Consider the following 20,017-nt stretch of genomic DNA (forward strand, 5'->3'; position numbering starts at 1 on the left):
AGCCCAGGGGTCAGTGCTGTGGTGCAGTAGGGTAAGCTGTCGCTTGCAGTCCTATCAGAGTCCCAGCTGCTCTGCTTCCAATTCAGCTTCATGCTAATGTGCCTGGGAAGGCAGCAGATGATGGTCCATGTACTTGGGCCCCTGCCATGTGGGAGACTGGATGGAGTTTCTGACTTCTGGCTTTGGCCTGGCTTAGATCTGGCTGTTGTAGCCATTTGGGGAGTGAATCAGCAGATGGAAGATCTCTCTCCCTATCTGTCTCTGTCTCTCTCTCTGCCTTTCAAATAAATGAATTTAAAAATAACAATACTTTGAGCCCTATGGTACTTGGATAGGAATGAGGACAAACAGAATAGAAAAAAGAAGTAGAACCATGTAAATAAAGGAGTTTTTATGATATTATAGAGATTTCATATCAGTGAGAAAAGGATATAGACAGGGTTTATAAATAGTGTTGAGGCAATTAGGTATCTAGTTGGAATAGTGATTTTAAATATCAATCCCAACCATATAGGAAAATAAATTAGTAATGGTGTTGAAACAGCTAACTATAAAAACATACACAAGGGGCCAGCGCTGTGGCATAGCAGGTAAGGCTGCTGCCTGCAGTGCCGGCATCCCACATGGGCGCCAGTTCGAGTCCTGGCTGCTCCAATTCCGATCCAGCTCTCTGCTATGGACTGGGAAAGCAGCAGAAGATGGCTCAGGTGCTTGGGCCCCTGCACCAGCATGGAAGGTCCCGAAGAAGCTTCTGGCTCCTGGCTCTGGATTGGCCCAGCTCCAGGCGTTGTGGCCATCTGGGGAGTGAACCAGCAGGTAGAAGACCTTTCTCTCTCTCTCTCTTTGCCTCTGCCTTTGTGTAACTCTGCCTTTCAAATAAATAAATCTTTAAATTCTTATCAAACAGGCCGGCGCCGCGGCTCACTAGGCTAATCCTCCGCCTAGCGGCGCCGGCACACCGGGTTCTAGTCCCGGTCGGGGCGCCGGATTCTGTCCCGGTTGCCCCTCTTCCAGGCCAGCCCTCTGCTGTGGCCAGGGAGTGCAGTGGAGGATGGCCCAGGTGCTTGGGCCCTGCACCCCATGGGAGACCAGGAAAAGCACCTGGCTCCTGGCTCCTGCCATCGGATCAGCGCGGTGCGCCGGCCGCAGCGCGCCGGCCGCGGCGGCCATTGGAGGGTGAACCAACGGCAAAAGGAAGACCTTTCTCTCTGTCTCTCTCTCTCACTGTCCACTCTGCCTGTCAAAAAAAAAAAAAAAAAAAAAAAAAAAAAAATTCTTATCAAACAGACAGATTTAACTACATAAGAATTAGTAAGGTCCACACAAGGAGATATAATAAACAAAGCGAAGAGATTAAAAGTGTTTTGGGGAAAAATATTAGACTGGATTATATAATATTTCTATGTTGGGGGTGAAGGCCAAAAGCAGTCAAATTTCTGTGAATTGACCTAATATTCATACTTCATCTGATATGTGTTAAAAACATCTAATCTATGAAAAGCTCTTACAAAATAACAAGACAGACCATGAGAAAAAATCGGCAAATGATGGGAACAAGCAGAACTCAAGCAAAGCAAACGATAATATATGTAAGAAAAGAGGCACAACCTTCCCTGATGAGCAAGGAGAAACAAAAACTGAAACAGAAACAGTGGTGTATTTGCCAAACTGGTGAAACATAACTAGACTGAGATACTTGGTTTTGCCAAGGTGTAAGGAAAAGTACATCCACACATTAAGGGCTGGAGTCACTGATGGCACAGACTTTTAAGATTATTTATTTATGTATTTTCATTTTTCTTTAAAAGGCAGAGAGACCGATAGAAAGAGATCTTCCATCTGCTGTCTCACTCCCCAAATGGCTGCAAACAGCCAGGGCTGGACCAGGCCGAAGCCAGGAGCCAGGAACTCCATCTGTCTCCCAGGTGGTTGGCAGGGACCCAGGAACTCAGGCCATCACCTGCTGCCTCCCAGCATGTGCATCAGCAGGAAGCTGGATCAGAAGTGGAGGGAGCTGGGACTCGAACCCAGGCATTCCAATACGGTAAGTGAGATTTCCTAGTGGTATGTTTATCACTGCACCAAAAGCCTGTCCTATAATTCCTTTTAACACGGGATAACTGCAGTATGGCGCTGTGTTTTTTATGGATGAAATGGTAGGATGCTTGAGACCAAGACCTGCTTCAAAATAATTCACCACAGTGAGAAGTGGAGAATGCACAGGGGTTGGGTGAGGGGTTTATGGGGATTTTTGGAATTTTTTTTCTACCTTCACATGTTTGCAACTTAAAGTTTTTATAAAAACAAAAAGACTGGGCCCCGTCTTCTTAGGTCTAGAAGGTACTGAAGCCTACTGTGAAGTCCGTTCAGAGGTAAGGCGAAGGGCAGCCTGACCCAGAGTGGCCTCTAGGAAGGGCAGAGGCCCATCCCTCCCTGGAGCGTAAACACTGTGGGTCAGCACCAGTTTCACTGGTCATCAGGTGCGGCTGACCAGCAATATCAGAAAGCAGCCTTATCCATCACAGAAAGTGCTGGATGGAACTTAGGAGGCTGAGGTACAAAGGAGATGGGTACTTGTAGGAAGTAAACAAAAACCTGGTACAAAATATATGTGGCAGTTAGCGACATAATTAATTATGCAAACAGAATTGTACCTGCTGAGGATTTGTTTCAAACATGTGCTAGTGACTACTTTTTATTTTTAGTGTTTTTTATTTATTTGAAAGGGAGAGAAAGAAAGATATCTATGCATATTCCTTCCCAAATGCCTGCAACAGTTAGGGTAAGCCAGGCTGAAGCCAGAGCTAGGAACTTGATTCAGGTCTCCTGTGTGGGTGTCAGGGTGCACGAGCAGGAAGCTGGGTCACAGCAGAGGAACTGAGCCTGACCCAGGCACCGTGACAGGGCATGCGGATGTGGCAGCTTCACTGCTGCACCAAATGCCCACAACCAAGCAGTATGATTATCCTTTTAATTGAGTTATTTTCATTTCATTTCAGAGATAGGAAAAAAAAAATGGAGAGAGAGCTTCCATTTAATGGTTTATGCCGCAAATGCACACAACAGCCAGGGCTGGGCCAAGCCAAAACCAGGAGCTAGGACCTAGGACCTCCATCCGGGTCTCCCATGTGGGTGGCAGGGGTGCACAGAGCACACGGAGTACTTGGACCATCCTCTGCTGCTTTCCCAGGAGCATTTGCAGGGGAGGTGAATCTGAAGTGGAGCAATCAAGACTAGAACTGGCACTCCAATATGGGGTGCTGGTATATCAAGTAGTGGCTTAACCTGCTGTGCCACAGTGCCAGCGTTCCAAGTGGCATCTTAACTGCTGCTCCGAACACCCACCCTTTCAATGCTCTTAGTTTAAGGGAACCTCCAAGGGGACAACCTGGCAGTGACACGTAGGTATTCCTCTCTGCAAACCTCTGTGCACAAGTGATTAAGAAAACCAAAATGGAGACACAGAGGATCCGCAGCTCCTTCTGACTCTCATGCAAGAGAAGTCTGGGGGGTCGGCACAGTGGGTGGGGCCACCACCTGCTGTGCTAGCGTCCCACATGGGCGCCAGTTTGTGTCCTGGCTGCTCCTCTTACGATCCAGTTCTCTGCTATGGCCTAGGAAGACTGTGGAAGATGGCCCAAGTCTTTGGGCCGCTGCACCCGCATAGGAGACCCAGAAGCAGCTCCTGGCTCCGGATTGGCACATCTTTGGCCATTGTGGCCATTTAGGGAGTGAACCAGTGCATGTAGGGCCTCTCTCTCTCTCTAACTCTGCCTTTCAAATAAATAAATAAATAAATCTATCTTTAAAAAGAGAGAGAGAAGTCTGGGACTATAAGAAAACCCACAGCTGGTGCTGTGGTGTAGCAGGTAAAGCTGCCGCCTGCCGTGCCAGTATCTCATATGGGCACTGGTTCCAGTCCTGGATGCTCTACTTCCCATTCAGCTCTCTTCTATGGCCTGAGAAAGTAGTAGAAGATGGCCCAAGTCCTTGAGCCCCTGCCCCCATGTGGGAGACCTGGAAGAAGCTCCTGGCTCCTGATTGGCGCAGCTCTGGCTATTGAGGCCATCTGGGGAGTGAACCAACGAAAGACCTCTCTCTCTGCCTCTCTATAACCCTTTCAAACAAATAAATAAATCTTAAAAAAAAAACAAACAAAAAAAGAAAAAAAAAAAAAAAAACCCAGCTGCCACCAGGAAATTAATCACTCAAGGGACAAAAGCCTAAGTGGAGTAAGAAGTGAGAAGGAGTGGGGAGAAATCAGGGCCCTGCAGCTCCCCTGGAACACTCCACTGCCTGGGGTATGGGCTGGACTCTGGGGTCCCACAACCTTGCATCCTCCACATTCTCACAGCCCACACCTAACACACAACACATGAACTGCAGCATGGAGGCCTGATCCACAACTAGAATCCCAGCGCTCCTGGAGAAAGGCCGCATTTGAGAGAGCTCACTATAATCCTAAAATAACCTGGTAACAGCAGAACAAAAATGTATCAATTTGGTCATTTTAAGACAAAATAGGTCTTTTTAGATGCGATCTGTCACTATCTTAAGATATAAGCTGCTTCTACTGTTAAAATAGGGTTAGCTATGTATTTCAAAGCTACCATTTCTCTCTTCTTGTTTTTTAAAGATTTATTTATTTACTTGAAAGTCAGAGTTATACAGAGAGAAGGAAAAGCGGGGGGGGGGGGGCGGAGAGGGAGAGAAAGAGGGAAAGAGGGAGAGAGGGAAAGAGAGAGAGAGAGAGAGGTCTTCCATCCGATGGTTCACTCCCCAATTGTCCACAACGGCCAGAGCTGTACTGATTTGAAGCCAGGAGCCAGGAGCTTCCTCCAGGTCTCCCACATGGGTGCAGGGGCCCAAGCACCTGGGCCACCTTCTACTGCTTTCCCAGGCCATAGCTGAGAGCTGGATCAGAAGTGGAGCAGCCGGGTCTCGAACCAGCGCCCATATGGGATGCCAGCGCTTCAGGCCAGGACATTAACCCGCTGCGCCACAGCACCGGCCCCTCTCTCCTCTTTCTGAAAAAGATTTATTTATTTGAAAGGAAGAGTGACAGAGAGAAGGAAAGACGGAGAGAGATATTCCATCCAAAATGGTTCATTCCCTAAATGCCCACAACAGCCAGGTATGGGACAGGCCAAAGCCAGTGAGCCAGGAACTCCATCCTGGTCTCCCACATGACAGGGACCAGAGTACCTGGGCCATCTTATACTACTTTGCTGGTCATGGTATTAAGAAGTTAAATCAGAAGCAGAGTAACCAGCACTCCAATATGGGATGCCGGCCTCACAAGCAGCAGCTTAACCCACTAAGCCTCAAGGCTGGCCCCCATTATCTTTTCTGCCCTGTGAAAAACCAACAGTTGACAGATAAGAAAGAACAATAGCTTGTTCAACTTGGTACTCATGCTTCTTACCCACATATTCTGAGAGGAAGACGACAAAGAACGGAGTGACCAGGTCATTAATTCCCTGGACATACCCACTGGCAGGATGTCGGATGGCCCAAATAAATAGAATTCTTTCAAAGATCTAGGAAAATGAGAAAGAAAGAAGATACGGGTGTTAATTCATGGGGACACACTCCTTCCCTCCACTTAGCTACGTCACAATGAATGCATCTCAGGGTTAGTGCAGAGCTTTCAGGAAAATCTTAAAACACAGCGAGACAAAGGGAATTGATCAATGCGAAAAATTTTCACCACATTAGCTGTTTTCAAGTAGGGGGAGATGCTTCTCGACCTTTGTTTATTTTGTCAGTACCTGGTCACTGCAACATAAAATTGGGAAAAGGAAAAGGTGGTGGCACAAATGACTTCGACAAAGGTTTGCTATGGATGTCATTATTTAAGTCACCACATTCTCATTTGTGGATTCTGCTTCTCTATTTCCAAGCACAAGATATCAGAACTCCCTAGTTCTTATGCTTTTTGCTAAGTCTTTTTCCATCATGATGGGATTGAGAGAGGAAACCCTTCTCTGGCACTCCCACCCCCCCCCCAATCCCCCAATCCTCTACCCACCCCAGCCCCACTGGGAAGGAAGGAGATCTGGATTTAGTTCTAACCCAGCCTGACTAGGAACAAGTGACAGACTACACATGCAGGAAGTTGCTTCACATACCAGGATGCACCTCAGACGTTCACTGAGGATAGGAAGTTAAACAAACCAAATCCTGGGGACCCCTAAGGCTAGGAATTTGAGAACAGAGAAACCAGCAGAGGCCTCTGCGGTTAAGTATATTCACCATAGGAAGCCGAAGATCCAGGCTGGGGACAGAGGGAAGATCTTATGGCTCCTTTACAGAAACCCGTCCAATTCAACTATCTTTTGTAGTGATAGGGAGATTTAGGCAGGGACAGGCACGGTCCTGGAAGATGGAAATTTCCCCCTTCTTCTCCCTCATTTCGTGGGCCCACCCAGACCAGGCCAATCGTACCCCTTCCATGTTCAGAAAGGGCTTGGGAACAGCTGGACCTCACTGATCCCAGCCCAATCAATGACCCTTACACACTATGTTCAGGGCAGGGGTGACTACACCAGGAGAGGGGCAGCCACCCAGGTGACAGAGATGAAAGGGAAGTTACGGTACCTACTCCAGGATCGTACTCCCCTACCAGACATCCAGTTCTACAGTCCCCTCTCTGCGTCTTGCAACCAAGAGTCCTGCGATTGCTTTCTCCCGCTTTCCTCTGTTCTCTCCCTGGCTTAATAAAATACTCTCATTTTGCATCTTGGACTTTTTCCTTATTTCTATACAGACAGAAGTCAAGAACCAGGGCGCACGCCCCCACTGATACACTTTCATTAGACCCTCTGAGCTCTCCCCATCGTCCCTCACCCTGATGATACCCACTGCCTGACTCCACTCTGGAGACGGCAACTCCTGAGCCTGGCTTTGACTGAGCCGTCTCGTGACTCTGCAAGTCCCACCACAGGAACAGCAGGGGCATGGAGAGCACATGCTGCCGGGACAGGAGGTGAGAGGGCCTCCACTGCACAGGGACTCTGCAGTCAGACTGGAGAGACCCTCTCTAGCTGCTGCAAGGAGAAGAACCTCCCAGGGAGGCCAAGAGAAAGGAAATGTGGCATGATTTTGGAGATGGTTATCTAGTACAAACACAAAAAAGGATGCTTCCTAGCCACTGCATCATAGACAGTGGAGCCTACAAGCATCTTTCAGGTTTGCAAAGCAAGCCTTCTGATATTCAGTATTACTCGTACTCTGCTCCTTGGCTGGCATTTTTTCTGTTTAAGACGACTATGGCCTGCTAGATGAAAAGGTGATTTAAGGAAACTAGAAAGAAAAAAATCTGTTTCCATCGTGGTTTTCAGATCCAACTACTAGGAAAAGTCTTTTAGATTACTCTACCTCCAAATTTAGAAGCAGCAACAGGTAAAGAAACAGTATCTGAACATCTCCACTTTAAAATGAGGAGTGAGCAGGCTGTGCTGTGGGAAACCGAATAGGTCTTTAGCTTCCTTTGAGCAGGATCTTACAGGTCAAATGCTGGCATCACTCTCAAAGGCTTCTTTATGCTAACGGCAAGTCATAAAGAATTCAACCAGCTGAGGTTTCTATGTTTAAGCAGAATTATGAATATAATCCCAAATCAAAGAGAAGCAATCTCAGCGTTCTTATCACAACCTCCCCGAGGACTGAAAGCTCAATTCAAGGGACACCAACACACAGTGTCCTGGCTGCTGCTAATCTGTCAAGGAAACCCCAGACCTCAAGGACTTCACAGTTACTGCCCACCCCGCCCCCCAGACCTCCCATGTGCTTCATTAACTTGCTCGGTCTCATTATATCTATCACAGGGCTGGTGCTGTGGTGCAGTGGGTTAAGCTGCCACCTGCAACACCAGCATCCAACATTGGCACCGGTTCCACTGGTCCACTTCTGATCCAGCTCCCAGCGAATGTGCCTGGGATAGCAGTGGAGGATGGCCTAACTACTTGAGCTCCTGTCACCCCCGAGACACCAGGCTGGACTTCTTGGCTGTTGGCTCCTGGCTTTGGCCTGTCCTGTTGGAGCCATCTGGGGAGTGAACCCAGCAGATGGAGGAAGATCTCTCTCTGTCACTTCCTCTCTCTCTCTGTAACTCTACCTTTCAAATAAATAAATCTTTAAAAATACACACACACACATACCCACACACATATAGTAATACCACTTCTGGATACATACCCAAAAGAATTTAAAACAAGGATTCAGAGGCCAGCATTGTGGCATGGTGTGTAAAGCTGCTGCCTGTAATGCCAGCATCCCTTACGGGCACTAGTTTGTGTCCCAGCTGTTCCACTTCTGATCCAGCTCCCTGTTAATGCGCTGAGAAAGCAGCAGAGGATGACCCAAGTGCTTAGGCCCTTGCACCCACATGGGAGACCTGGAAGAAGCTCCTGGCTGCTGGCTTTGGCCTGGCCCAGCCCCCACCATTGCGGCCATGTGGGGAGTGAACCAGCAGATTGAAGACCTCTCTGTCTCTGTCTTTCAAATAAATAATAGCAATCTTTCAAAAAATTTAAAAAAGCACTCAAATAGATGCTTATACACCCATAATATTACACTTGATCTTAGCCAAAAGACCAAGAAGTGATACACCCATAATATTAAGAGTAGCATTATTCATAATAGCCAAAAGATGGAAAGCAACCAAAATGTCCATCGTCAGATGAATGGAGCAATAATGTGCTATATTTCCATATAGAGAATATTTTTCAGCCTTAAAAAAAGAAGGAAATTCTGAAACATTCTACAACATGGATGAACGTTGATGACAATATGCTAGCTGAAAGAAACCATTCACAAAAGGACAAATATAGTATGATTCCACTTATCCGATGTTACCTGGTATAGTCACATACATAGAGACAAAATGCAGAAAGGTGGCTTTGAATGGGGAGTTGCTATTTAATGGGAATGGAGTTTCAGTTCAAGAAGGTAAAAAGTTCTAGAGATGAATGCTGGTGATGGTCGCACAACACTGTGAATGTATTTAATAGCAGTAAACTGTACACTAAAAATGTGAAAATTTTTAAAAAGGGGAGGGGGCAGGTGTTCAATACATCAGTTAAGACACCAGCTGGGATACCCTTGCCCTACCCACGTCCCACATCAGAGTGCCTGGTTTGAGTACTGGCTCCTCCACTCCGGATTCCAGCTTTCTGCTAATGTGCACCCTGGGAGGCAGCAGATAATGGCTGGAGTACATGAGTCTGTGCCACCTATGTGGGAGACCCAGAGAGAGTTCCAGGTTCCTGGCTTCAGCCCAGCCCAGCCCTGGCTATTGTGGGGATTTGAGTAGTGAAATCAGCAGATGGAAGATCTCTTTCTGTCTCTCCACCTTTCAAATAAAATGACAAAGAGACATAAGGAAAAATTGAAAGTAGAGCAAACACAGGAACAGCAATTCTGAGATATGGGTTCTTCATTCTGTCACCAGGTAGCCTCAAGATTCTGGGTAAGTTCCTTAACTTCTCAAGGTGCTACTTGGCTCACAGGTTGGCTTTGAAGATCAAACGAGAATGCACAAAAAAGTGCTCTAAAAGAACCAAAGCTGGGCTGGTGCTGTGGTGCAGTGGGTTAAAGCCCTGGTCTGCAGCGCTAGTACACTATCTGGGCACCAGTTCGAGTCCTGGGTGCTCTACTTCCCATTCAGCTCTCTGCTATGGCCTTGGAAAGCAGTAAAAGATAGCCCAAGTCCTTGGGCCCCTGCACCTGTGTGGGAGACCCAGAAGAAACTCCTGGCTCCTGGCTTTGGATCAGTGCAGCTCTGGCTGTTGCAGCCATCTGGGGAATGAACCAGCAGATGGAAGACCCCCCTCTCTCTCTTTCTCTGCCTCTGCCTCTCTATAACTCTGTCTTTCAAATAAATAAATTAATCTTAAAAAAAAAAAAAAGCTCCATAGCTGAACATGAGGTACTACCATGGTCAGTGGTAAATCTGTGAACAGGTGCCACAGAACTGGGGACGGGGCGGGGAGAAGGACCAAAGAACATCAAGTAATCCCCTCACCTCCTGCACAAGTGGCTGCTGGAACAATGGAATGAGAGGATTCGTCCTTGGAATGTCAATGTGAATCTGAAAAAGAGAAGCCACGTCCAAAAACACAAATGCCAGTCTATTCTTTTGACAAAGTTATTTTCTTATGAAATGAGAACAAAGAGACTAAGAGTTACACTGTAATTTTATCTTCAGCAAGAACTGACAGACCCAGAAAAAAGTCCGCTTCAGTAAACTTAGCTGTCCACGTGGAGTGTGCTTTCATGAGGGCAACAGCTTGTCAAACACTGAGGAAACCTCCTAATGTCAACCATGTAAGCCAAACAGCAACAGGTTTCAGGACCCAAGAGTACCACTTGCTTTGTCCTTGGCTCTGGAGTCAGTTTTGCTCTGGGCCGGCACTTAGTTAATAAGTGTAGTCAAAGTATCTACCCCCCTGTCAGAATCTTACCCATCAATACTTCCTAAGAACTAAAAGGTCTCTGACAGCCATAAAAATGAGCCAGAAGAGGGCCGGCGCCGTGGCTCAATAGGCTAATCCTCCACCTTGCGGCGCCGGCACACCGGGTTCTAGTCCCGGTCGGGGCGCCGGATTCTGTCCCGGTTGCCCCTCTTCCAGGCCAGCTCTCTGCTATGGCCAGGGAGTGCAGTGGAGGATGGCCCAGGTGCTTGGGCCCTGCACCCCATGGGAGACCAGGAAAAACACCTGGATCCTGGCTCCTGCCATCGGATCAGCGCGGTGCGCCGGCTGCAGCGGCGGCCATTGGAGGGTGAACCAACGGCAAAGGAAGACCTTTCTCTCTCTGTCTCTCTCTCTCACTGTCCACTCTGCTTGTCAAAAAAAAAAAAAAAAAAAAAAAAAAGAGCCAGGAGAGGGAATCGAGGAGGAGCTGCTAATGAAGTCAAGGTCTTCTGTTAGCAAAGAGGTCATTCTGCTGGGTTCAGCTGTGGGGATTTCCCAACGCCAGTCTGAAAGAGGCTCCTTAAGTTCTTGGGGCTGTTGTGGATAGCCGCCTACCCCCACCTTCTACAACCACCTGCTGCTCTCCTGCTCCCTCCATGTGAGTGCAGCAGACATTCCTGCATAGGCAGTGAGGGGAGACTCCCACAGGCAGACACAGACAGAAATGGGAGCTGAACAGGCCCAGCGGCTGCCAGAGGGCACACTGACATCACAGCCCAGAGGGACTGGACCACTCCAGGGCGAACTTACCCTTCTTCTCACACTCCGTAACTGCTACTACTCACAGAGTGGCCTGGACTGGCAGCGTCAGCGCTGCTCAGGAGCTTGTTAAGAGCAGGCCTCGCCCCAGACTCCTGAATCAGAACCTGCATTGTTTCCACAACCCCCAGGTGGCATTTTCATGAAGACCCTGGGTACTGCACGCACATTAAAATTTGAGCACTCTCAGGCCACTAATTAGTGACCAAAAAAAGTCTATTTACAATAGCTAGACTGGGATGTTATGAATGAAAAGGAGGTGCAGAAAAGAGGGGAATAAACTGAATTCCTGAGCAGCATGCCACAGCCTGAAGACCTAGAAATCTGTACCCTGCTGGCATTCCCAGGAGACACACCTGCAGTGTGACTAATAGGCAAAGAGGCTGCAGGTGACGACCCTACCTGTCTGTAGGTATCCTGATGGTGTTCCTCATTCCGAGAGTCATAATACTGCTCGATGAAGCCAAAATACTCCTCACGCTTCCGCTGCAGAGTCAGTTTCCTCCTCTCCGTGTTTGCTGGGAGATAGCCCTGGGGACAAGACTGCCCGTCAGAGGGGAGCAGATACTGGCTGGGTGAATCCTTGGTTTTTTATTTTAGCCTGAGCAGAGGCGTGGAAGCTATCAAAGGAACAGAAGGAGAACGGCCAGCGGACAGGATAAATCCCTCGTTTTGGCCACCCAGTGCTTCCCTCTCTCTCAATGAGATCCACATGTGGGCGGATGAAAGCGGGCCAGCTTTCCCAGGGTTATTTACTCCTCTGGCGCAGTGCTGCACTTGGAGCGCACACTGCTGCTGAGCCTCCATGGCTCCCGGAGTTGGCACAGCGAGCGCTGAAATGTAGGTCAGCAGGAGGGGACTGGACCCCAGTCACGGCCTGTGAGGCCTGCGTCTGTTCAGGGCCATACTGTGAGAAGCACAGGGATCTGGCGACCTCCAGGCTGCTTCTCAGTGGTGTGCCAGTTACACATTCTTTCTGTGTCACAGTCAGAACCACCAACTTAGGAAGCTGCAGGGCATCTGGGAAGTGGCAGCTTCAAGCCCAGACAGAACTTTTGGCAGCAGCCACTCCTGGCCACCGCTCCAGGCCAGCTTTCATTCTTATCCCTGCCCTAGATGCCACTCGCATTCTTACAACTCCTGTTCTGCTTCTGTTCTTACCAAATCTACTCTGCATCATTCAAGCTTACTAGAAGTGGCAGGAGCAATGTCAGTAAGGTTACAAGGCTGGGGGTGGGGAGCACGGTTAGGAGAGACCCCTCCTCTGCAGACAATTATGCCAAGCATTTCTCAGGGAGTGCCTGGGAGCAGGGTCCGTGGTTCATGCATTTTTGTACTTGTTCACAGCACCTGGGGCCGTGCCTGGCAAACAGCAGGCCCTCGGTAAGTCCTTACTGGATGGATGAATGAATTTCATAGGCTCAGAAAATCTAAGTGTCCTATCGCAGGGGCTGGCACAGTGCCCCGCCCTCAGTGAAAACAGGACTTACAGCAAGGCTTCTAAGGAAGGTCCGCTGATCAATGCTTCCAAATGATAAAGTGGGGTTCAACCACTTTGGCTATTGCGACTGATAGAGCAGTGAGGCGCAGGGAATGTGAGGGCTTGCTCAAAGTAAGCACTGGGATCACCCTGTCGTACTTCCTCGCTGCTGCGGAGAACGTGAGATGGTGACTTCAGGAGCAAGTTGTGCTCTTCTACATGTGTGGAATAAGAACATATTCCTGCTGTACGCATGTGGAAATAAACGCTAAAGGATGTGTTTCAGGGCTGGCGCTGTGGCATAGCAGGTAAATCCGCCGCCTGCACTGCGGGCATCCCATGTGGGCGCCAGTTCAAGTCCTGGCTGCTCCTCTTCCGATCCAGTTCTCTGCTGTGCCCTGGGAAAGCAGCAGAAGATGCCAAGTGTTTGAGCCCCTGCACCCACATGGGAGACCTGGAGGAGGCTCCTGGATCCTGGCTTCAGATAGGCTCAGCTATGGCCGTTGTGGCCATTTGGGGCGAGAACCATCAGACGGAAGACCTCTCTCTCTCTGCCTCTGCCTCTCTGTTAACTCTGCCTTTCAAATAAATAAATAAATCTTTAAAAAAATAACAAAAGATGTGTTTCTGTATGCACAGAAAAGGACCGTGGTCCCTCTGTCACACCCCGCAGGACCAGAGGCGTCTGTGAGGAAGACCACTGTGTCCAGACTAACTGCATCAGGCCTCTACACAGCGGGCAGAACTCACCGACAGGAGTCTCCAGGTTACAGGTCGTACTTCCCTGGGAACACCTGGCCAGCTACACTTCCTCAGTTCATCTGCAAACAGAAAACAGCCTGGTCGGATTGGCTTTCCCCACCAATATCCTAGAACAAACGTCATCCAGCACTGCCTGATCACTCCTATCAGTCAAGTAAAACCACCACCACCACCACCACTGCCTGCTATCGACAAGCACAGGGAACAGCCCGCAACAGGCCTGAGCAGCCAAGTGCCAAGGACACAGCCCTGCGGCAGCGATCCAGTAAGCTCAGAGGAGAGAAAGACCCATGGGTTTCACTAAGAGTCACCTGGAGGTGGGGAAAACCAAAGCCAGATGTGTGCACTAAGTCTACAGGCCACAGAAACCAGCCCAGCTCCTCGGTCCCTGACCTCTAGTGACACACTTCTGACTGAATACCTGCACATCACTGCAACGGACACCAGATCAGGAGATGCTAAAAAGTAAAAGAAGGCAGAATAAAGAGCAGTAGCTTCCGGTCTCTGAGAATTCCAGTCACCGAGCACACCTACCTCGCTCAGGGCTCCTGAGGACTCACCTAAGTCGGTGTTGTGGCTGGAGAGCAGCTGACGGAACTTTTCTAGGCGGGTTTTCTCGCGGACCGTCATGGGAGGGGCTCCAGAGGCGTTCTGGTCTGAGATCCGGGCAACGAGGGGGATGATGGGTCGGAGAGGGAGTGACTGTTGTTTGTGGAGTGGGTTCCTCAGGCATGTGTCACCTGAGATCATTTGAGAGAAGAGCAGGGATTCTGAGAAACCTTAACTCCTACAGTGCTGGGTGGTGTCTCCTCCAGAGCAGCTGTGCCCAGCGGGACCCCACTCACCCGCTGGGGGGGCCCTGTCAACATCCTCCAGCCTGAGGCAATTCATGAGCTAACACAGCCTTCTGAGGCTATGGCAACCCCCGGGACTTTTTGGGAGATCCCTTCAGAAGAGCAAATGTTTTCTACCCCAACCTGAAACCTTTCTCAGTGCCTAACCGTGAGCGTGTGGGCAATGCAGCTGAGGCAGTGTCTTCCTCCCCTTCCCCCATCACAGAGCACGTGAGCAGCAACACTACTGTGAAGTACAGTGCAATAAGAGGAGGAGGCTGCTGGACACAGGTCCCACCTGCCTGCCCCAAGGGCTGAGGGACTGGGTGCCCCTGGCACAACTCGGACTTGTGCCTGGCATCCCGCACAAGAAGGCTTGCCTTAGGTAGTCTTGTCTTGGGTAGTTACAGTCTCTTGGTGCTCCTGCATTTCCCACCAGAAGGAACCAGGTTTTAATTCTGCTGGTACGTGACTGAAAGAACAGGGACACAGACTCAAGCTGCATGCAATGTCTAGTTCTAGAGATTTCTAAACCAGACGGTGGGTGGGAGCAATAGGCAGTGTGGCACTAACATTTATTAAGTGCTTACTAAGCAGAAGGCACCACACTGGTCATTTTTATGTGTGATCTCATATTTGATCCTTGCAACTTATGATAATCTATGACAATTTTACAGCTGAGGAAGCTGCAGCTCAGAGAACTCAGTAGCACTGAGATGCTACCTCGAGTATGTCCAACTCCAAAACCCTTGTTTATTGTACCACGACAAAGAAAGGGTCTGTTTTTAATAGTCGGTGTCTTTCATGACTATTTCTTATTCTTAACATGTCCAGGCCTTAAAAATTAGTAGTCACAACAAAAACGAAACAGTGGCTGCTGATCAGCTAGCACTACAAGAAGGTTTGCAAAAACAATTGCCACAAGGTACTTGGATGGGATGCTGGGGTATAGTGACAGGGCCTAGAGAATGCAGGCCATGCCTGCTGAGACAGACGCACATCTCTGCTATTAGCCATAAACAGACAGATGCACGCAGGAGGGAACCTCCACAGGGGGTCCAGGCTGAACTGGATAGCTCATCAGGGATCATGGCAGGGGCCTTCTTCACGCCGGAAGCCCTTGATCAGTGTGTACTTTCCAAAGTCAGTGCCTGTGGCCACCCAACCAACTGACACCAAACGCCTGTCTGTGCCTGGCACCGAAGGCTCAAGCTGGGGCCCAAATCTGTGACGGAAACTGACTGTGGAATGACTGTAAAGACCTCACAGCCTAACTGCATAACCACACGTTTAGTCTGAAACTGTGAAAAGAATTCTCTTAGGCGGTGAGCCAGGACACACTCCAGGGCCCTGACACCCTTCTTCCCTTTCATCCTTAGCCCTCTGTTTCAACTCTCAGTTTTAACATCTCACTACAATGACGGAACTCACAATCACCGACTTCCATAAAACCCTTTAGGGCAATATGAAATGCAGCGCTGGGTACTTAAAAGACTACACTGAGAGTTCTCAAGCATCTTGTAAAACCACCATCACCCCCAGCCGTCACAGAGGCTAGTTTCCTGGAAAGAATCAGAATGGGCCTCTCCTCCCAACCTGATGAGCACACCACATGGTCAGGGAGCTGTGACCTGGTGCCTTCAGGCACATGTCGATTCCTCCTGCAAGAACAGGTAAAACAACCTTACACTAGTGGCTGTTCCCAAGGATGAGAAAGTCAATCAACAGCCCCAAACACTTGTGAAATTTAGCCACTAACAACTTTAGACAAATATCTGTACACCTGACGGAGGTGAAAGCCATGTGCAGCAATCAGACCACAGAGAAAGAGAGAGAAGAGGAGGAGAATGGCAGGTGATGCTTGAGTGTCAATAAACGAAGGCCCAGGTCCTGGGCAAAGCAGCCACCAAGGCGGGAGGGGCAAGGACAGCTAGTGGTCAGCTAGGCTCGTGGTGTCATACCTCAGGCTTGAGCGCACTTATTTATCAGCCAGTGGGAGATCTGAGTGACGCCCTAAAGGAAAACCATTTTTACCTCACTTGCACTCTGACAAGAAGGCTGGGGCTGCGGAGGGGCACAGTGGACTTACTGGAGTTTCTGGACAGCTGGGCATCGCTGCTGGACTTGATGACCTTGTAGTTCACAGGAGCGTCAGATGTCGTCGACTGCGACCGCTCTGGCTTTACCCTCAGCTTGCTGTGATTTTCTAGGACTTGAGCGGCAGTTGCCAAAGCAACTTTTGAGTTTAAAGTCTGGAAGGAGGGTGAGGAAAAGTCCTCTTCCTCATCATCGCCAATGTCCCAAGCGTCACTGGTATTCCGGGCAAACTCATGAAAACTGGAGGCCTTCTTACTCTTCAGAGGAACAGTGTTGACTTTTGACCTTTCTTTAATGAAACTTCAAAAAAGGAGACACCATTACCAAAGAGTGGCCGAGACGTCTGACCACCTTCAACTTGCTTGATATTTTAATGTTAACAATTCTTTTTTTTTATTATTTATTTATTTATTTGTTTATTTGAAAGGCAGAGTTACAGAGAAGCAGGGGTAGAGGCAGAGAGGTCTTCCATCCGCTGGTTCACTCCCCAAATGGCTGCAACGGCCAGAGCTGAGCCAACCCAAAGCCAGGAGCCAGGAGCTTCTTTTGGGTCTCCAGTGTGGGTGCAGGGGCCCAAGGACTTGGGCCATCTTCTACTGCTTTCCCAGGCCACAGCAGAGAGCTGGATTGGAAGTGGAGCAGCCAAGACTCGAACTGGCGTCCACGTGGGATGCCAGCACTGCAGGCAGCAACTTTACCTGCTACACCACAGTGCTGGCCCCTAATTTTAACAATTCTACGAAGTGCTCCACGTGCAGCCATAACCATCTTCAAACCCAGGCCACCTGTTTCCATTCCTTTCTGGGTACAGCCAGAGCAGCCTAAAGCAGCGACAGATGCAGCAGACACAAAGGTCGCCAAGCATCATCCCACGTGCTCCTCTATATTTTCCGCCCCCGTGCACTTAGGTGAGGCCGTGTGACTGGTTCTGGTCAATGGGCTGAAGAGAAGTGAGGTAATCATTTCCAGGCCAAAGGACAAAAGAACAAGCTTAAGTTCTTCTGGAACCTCTCCTCTACCGTGGTGACTGGCAACGTTCCAGAGGGCAGACATCTCTCTTAGCCTTGGACACTCAGTGACTGTGTGGAGCATGGCCTGTCCTCCACCCTTCCCCCAGCCCATTCTGGACATGTAGCATAAGCAAGAAATAAAACTTTCACTGTGTTAATCCACTGAGATTTGAGTTAATTTGTTATGCCAATGTAACTAATGGTAGAACAGAGAAAGTTTTACGAAAAACCTGCTGCCTTTTTTTATCCAGTTAAAGTCCTTCGTTAGCCTTGAGGAGAAAGCCCAAGTTTGGTGCTGCTCTGTACTTAAAACTCCATTCTTTAACAAAGTGAGGGCAGCCTCAGGAGGAACATATCTGCAAGTAATAGGATCTAGCTTCAAAGTGAATAAGACTACTTTGTTTTTCACTGTGATTATTTTTAAAATCATTTAATTTATGACAAATGATAATGGTCTTCCATTTATAGAATAAGATTTATTTTAAAAAATAAATCTGAGTAAATAAGTATTTCACAGATGTATTTACTAAACAATAATACAGAAAACGGCAAACAATCATTAAGATGATATGGCTGGTGTTTGGGAAGCTCCAGATTACCCTACCAAGGAAACAGCCCTTAGAGCCCTGTAAACAATTCCTACTTTCCAGGACCAGCATTGTCGTGTAACAGGTTAAGCAGCTGACTATAATGCCATGATCCCATAAGGGCGCCTGTTGGAGTCCTAGCTGCTCCACTTCCAATCCAGCTCCCTGCTAATGCACCTGTGAAAGCAGTGGAGGATGGCTCAAGTCCTTGGCTCTTGAACCCACATAGGAAACCCAGATGAAGCTCTTGGCTTCTGGCTTCAGATCGGCTCAGCTCCAGCTGTTGTGGCCATTTGGGGGAATGAATCAGCAGATGGAAGACCTCTCTCTCTCTCTCTCTCTCTCTCTGTAACTCCTCTCAAATAAATAAAATACATCTTTTTTAAAAATCCTACTTTCCTGAACCTTCCCCTTTATGACCCAAGTCCCACTGCCTTAGAGTTCAGGAAATTCTGTCAGGTTCCAGGGGACTATGTGGTTTAGACATTGCTAACTCAGTCTCATTTGGCATCCCAAAGACTCCAACCAGCAAAACAGAGGGTACAGCCTCGTGGAGGTTCACGGTACTAGGGGACTGGAAGGCAACAGGCTGAAAACATCATAAAACACTCAGTGTTTTCCCCTGCAAGGCGAAGAGGACTCTAAAGTGAAAAACAGAGCTGGCCAGGAGAGCGCAGTCCCTATGCCAGAGGCGTCTTCTCCCTAGGAGTGGAGAACGGTGGCCTGCTAACCCATCCTGTCTCCGGAGAGGAGTTCTTCACTTACTGCAAATGATGGCTTAAATGATGGACATTGACTCTCACAGCCTACTAACTCACAGAGCTTCAGAATGCCCACTATGAACCACTCCAAAAAAGGGCGTGCAATACCTCTGAGGCACCATTTGCAAACTAGCCTCAGAGGGTAAAGGAAAATACACCACACACAATGCGAAAGAAAGCAAGACTGCAAGGATGCAACAGGTCAAATATGATGGAAACAAGAGATCATTCTTTACCCATTAAATTAGCAAATATTTTTTTAAAGATGTATTTATTTGAAAGGCAGAGTTAGAGAGAGGCAGAGGCAGAGAGAGACAGAAAGAGGTCTTCCATCCACTGGTTCACTCCCTAGATGGCCACAATGGCTGGAGCCAGAAGATTCTTCCAGGTCTCCCACATGGATGCAGGTATCAAGGACTTGGGGTCATTTTGTACTGCTTTCCCAGGCTATAGCAGAGAGCTGGATCAGAAGTGCAGCAGCCAGGACTGGAACTGGTGCCCATATGGAATGCCAGCACTGCAGGCAGCAGCTTTACCCATTAGGCCACAGCGCTGGCCCTAGCAAAGATTTAAATAAAGACTTATTGTCTCCAGTGAGGAGCAGGGTGTAGCAACAGAGGTGTGCATTGCACCACCCTCTCGAAGACAATCTGTCAACACATATGTGAGCCTTAACACAGCTCATGATCTCTGACCACAGAAAACAGATGGAGATGAAGATGATCAAAATCAGTTTATATCAGAGTTACTGATCTTGTTTTAAAAATGGCAAACAACATAAACATCTAGAAATTAGAAATGATGAGATAGGTAAATTATGGCTTAGCCACCAGATGTAATGTAAGGCTACTTAACATCACAAGAAAATGATCTTAATAAAATGAAAACAGGGTCAAAAATTATGTTTCTTATGATGTGTGTAATTTTTTTAAAAAGTATATTTATAGTCAAAATAAAAGTATATTCATAGGGGCCAGTGCTGTGGTGTAGTGGGTAAAGCCACTGCCTGCAGTGCCGGCATCCCATATGGTTTCTGGTTTGAGTACTGGCTGCTCTACTTCCAATCCAGCTCTCTGCTATGGCCTGGGAAAGCAGTAGAAGATGGCTCAAATCCTTGGGCTCCTGCACCCACACTGGAGACCCAGAAGAAGCTCCTGGCTCCTGGCTTTGGATTGGCTCAGCTCTGGCCATTGCAGCCATTTGGGGAGTGAATCAGTGGTTGGAAGACCTCTCTCTTTCTGTCTCTGCCT

The 20,017-nt window shown here is 48.4% G+C and overlaps 1 protein-coding gene across 3 annotated transcripts in view; it reads right to left on the reverse strand.

The window, feature by feature from the left end:
- The window catches only part of TBC1D22B (TBC1 domain family member 22B), a 76,878-nt gene that overhangs the window by 29,166 nt on the left and 27,695 nt on the right, over positions 1-20,017 (reverse strand). For all 3 annotated transcript variants that reach the window (XM_002714652.5, XM_070074127.1, XM_008262859.4), the window contains 6 exons: positions 16,402-16,709; positions 14,040-14,219; positions 13,468-13,538; positions 11,640-11,768; positions 10,028-10,093; positions 5,426-5,540 (listed from right to left, as the gene is read on the reverse strand). In XM_002714652.5, coding sequence (XP_002714698.1) covers positions 5,426-5,540; positions 10,028-10,093; positions 11,640-11,768; positions 13,468-13,538; positions 14,040-14,219; positions 16,402-16,709 — 869 coding nt within the window. The remainder of the gene's footprint in view (positions 1-5,425; positions 5,541-10,027; positions 10,094-11,639; positions 11,769-13,467; positions 13,539-14,039; positions 14,220-16,401; positions 16,710-20,017) is intronic.

This window comes from Oryctolagus cuniculus, chromosome 5, assembly GCF_964237555.1.
Source record: "Oryctolagus cuniculus chromosome 5, mOryCun1.1, whole genome shotgun sequence".
Lineage (NCBI taxonomy): Eukaryota > Metazoa > Chordata > Mammalia > Lagomorpha > Leporidae > Oryctolagus > Oryctolagus cuniculus.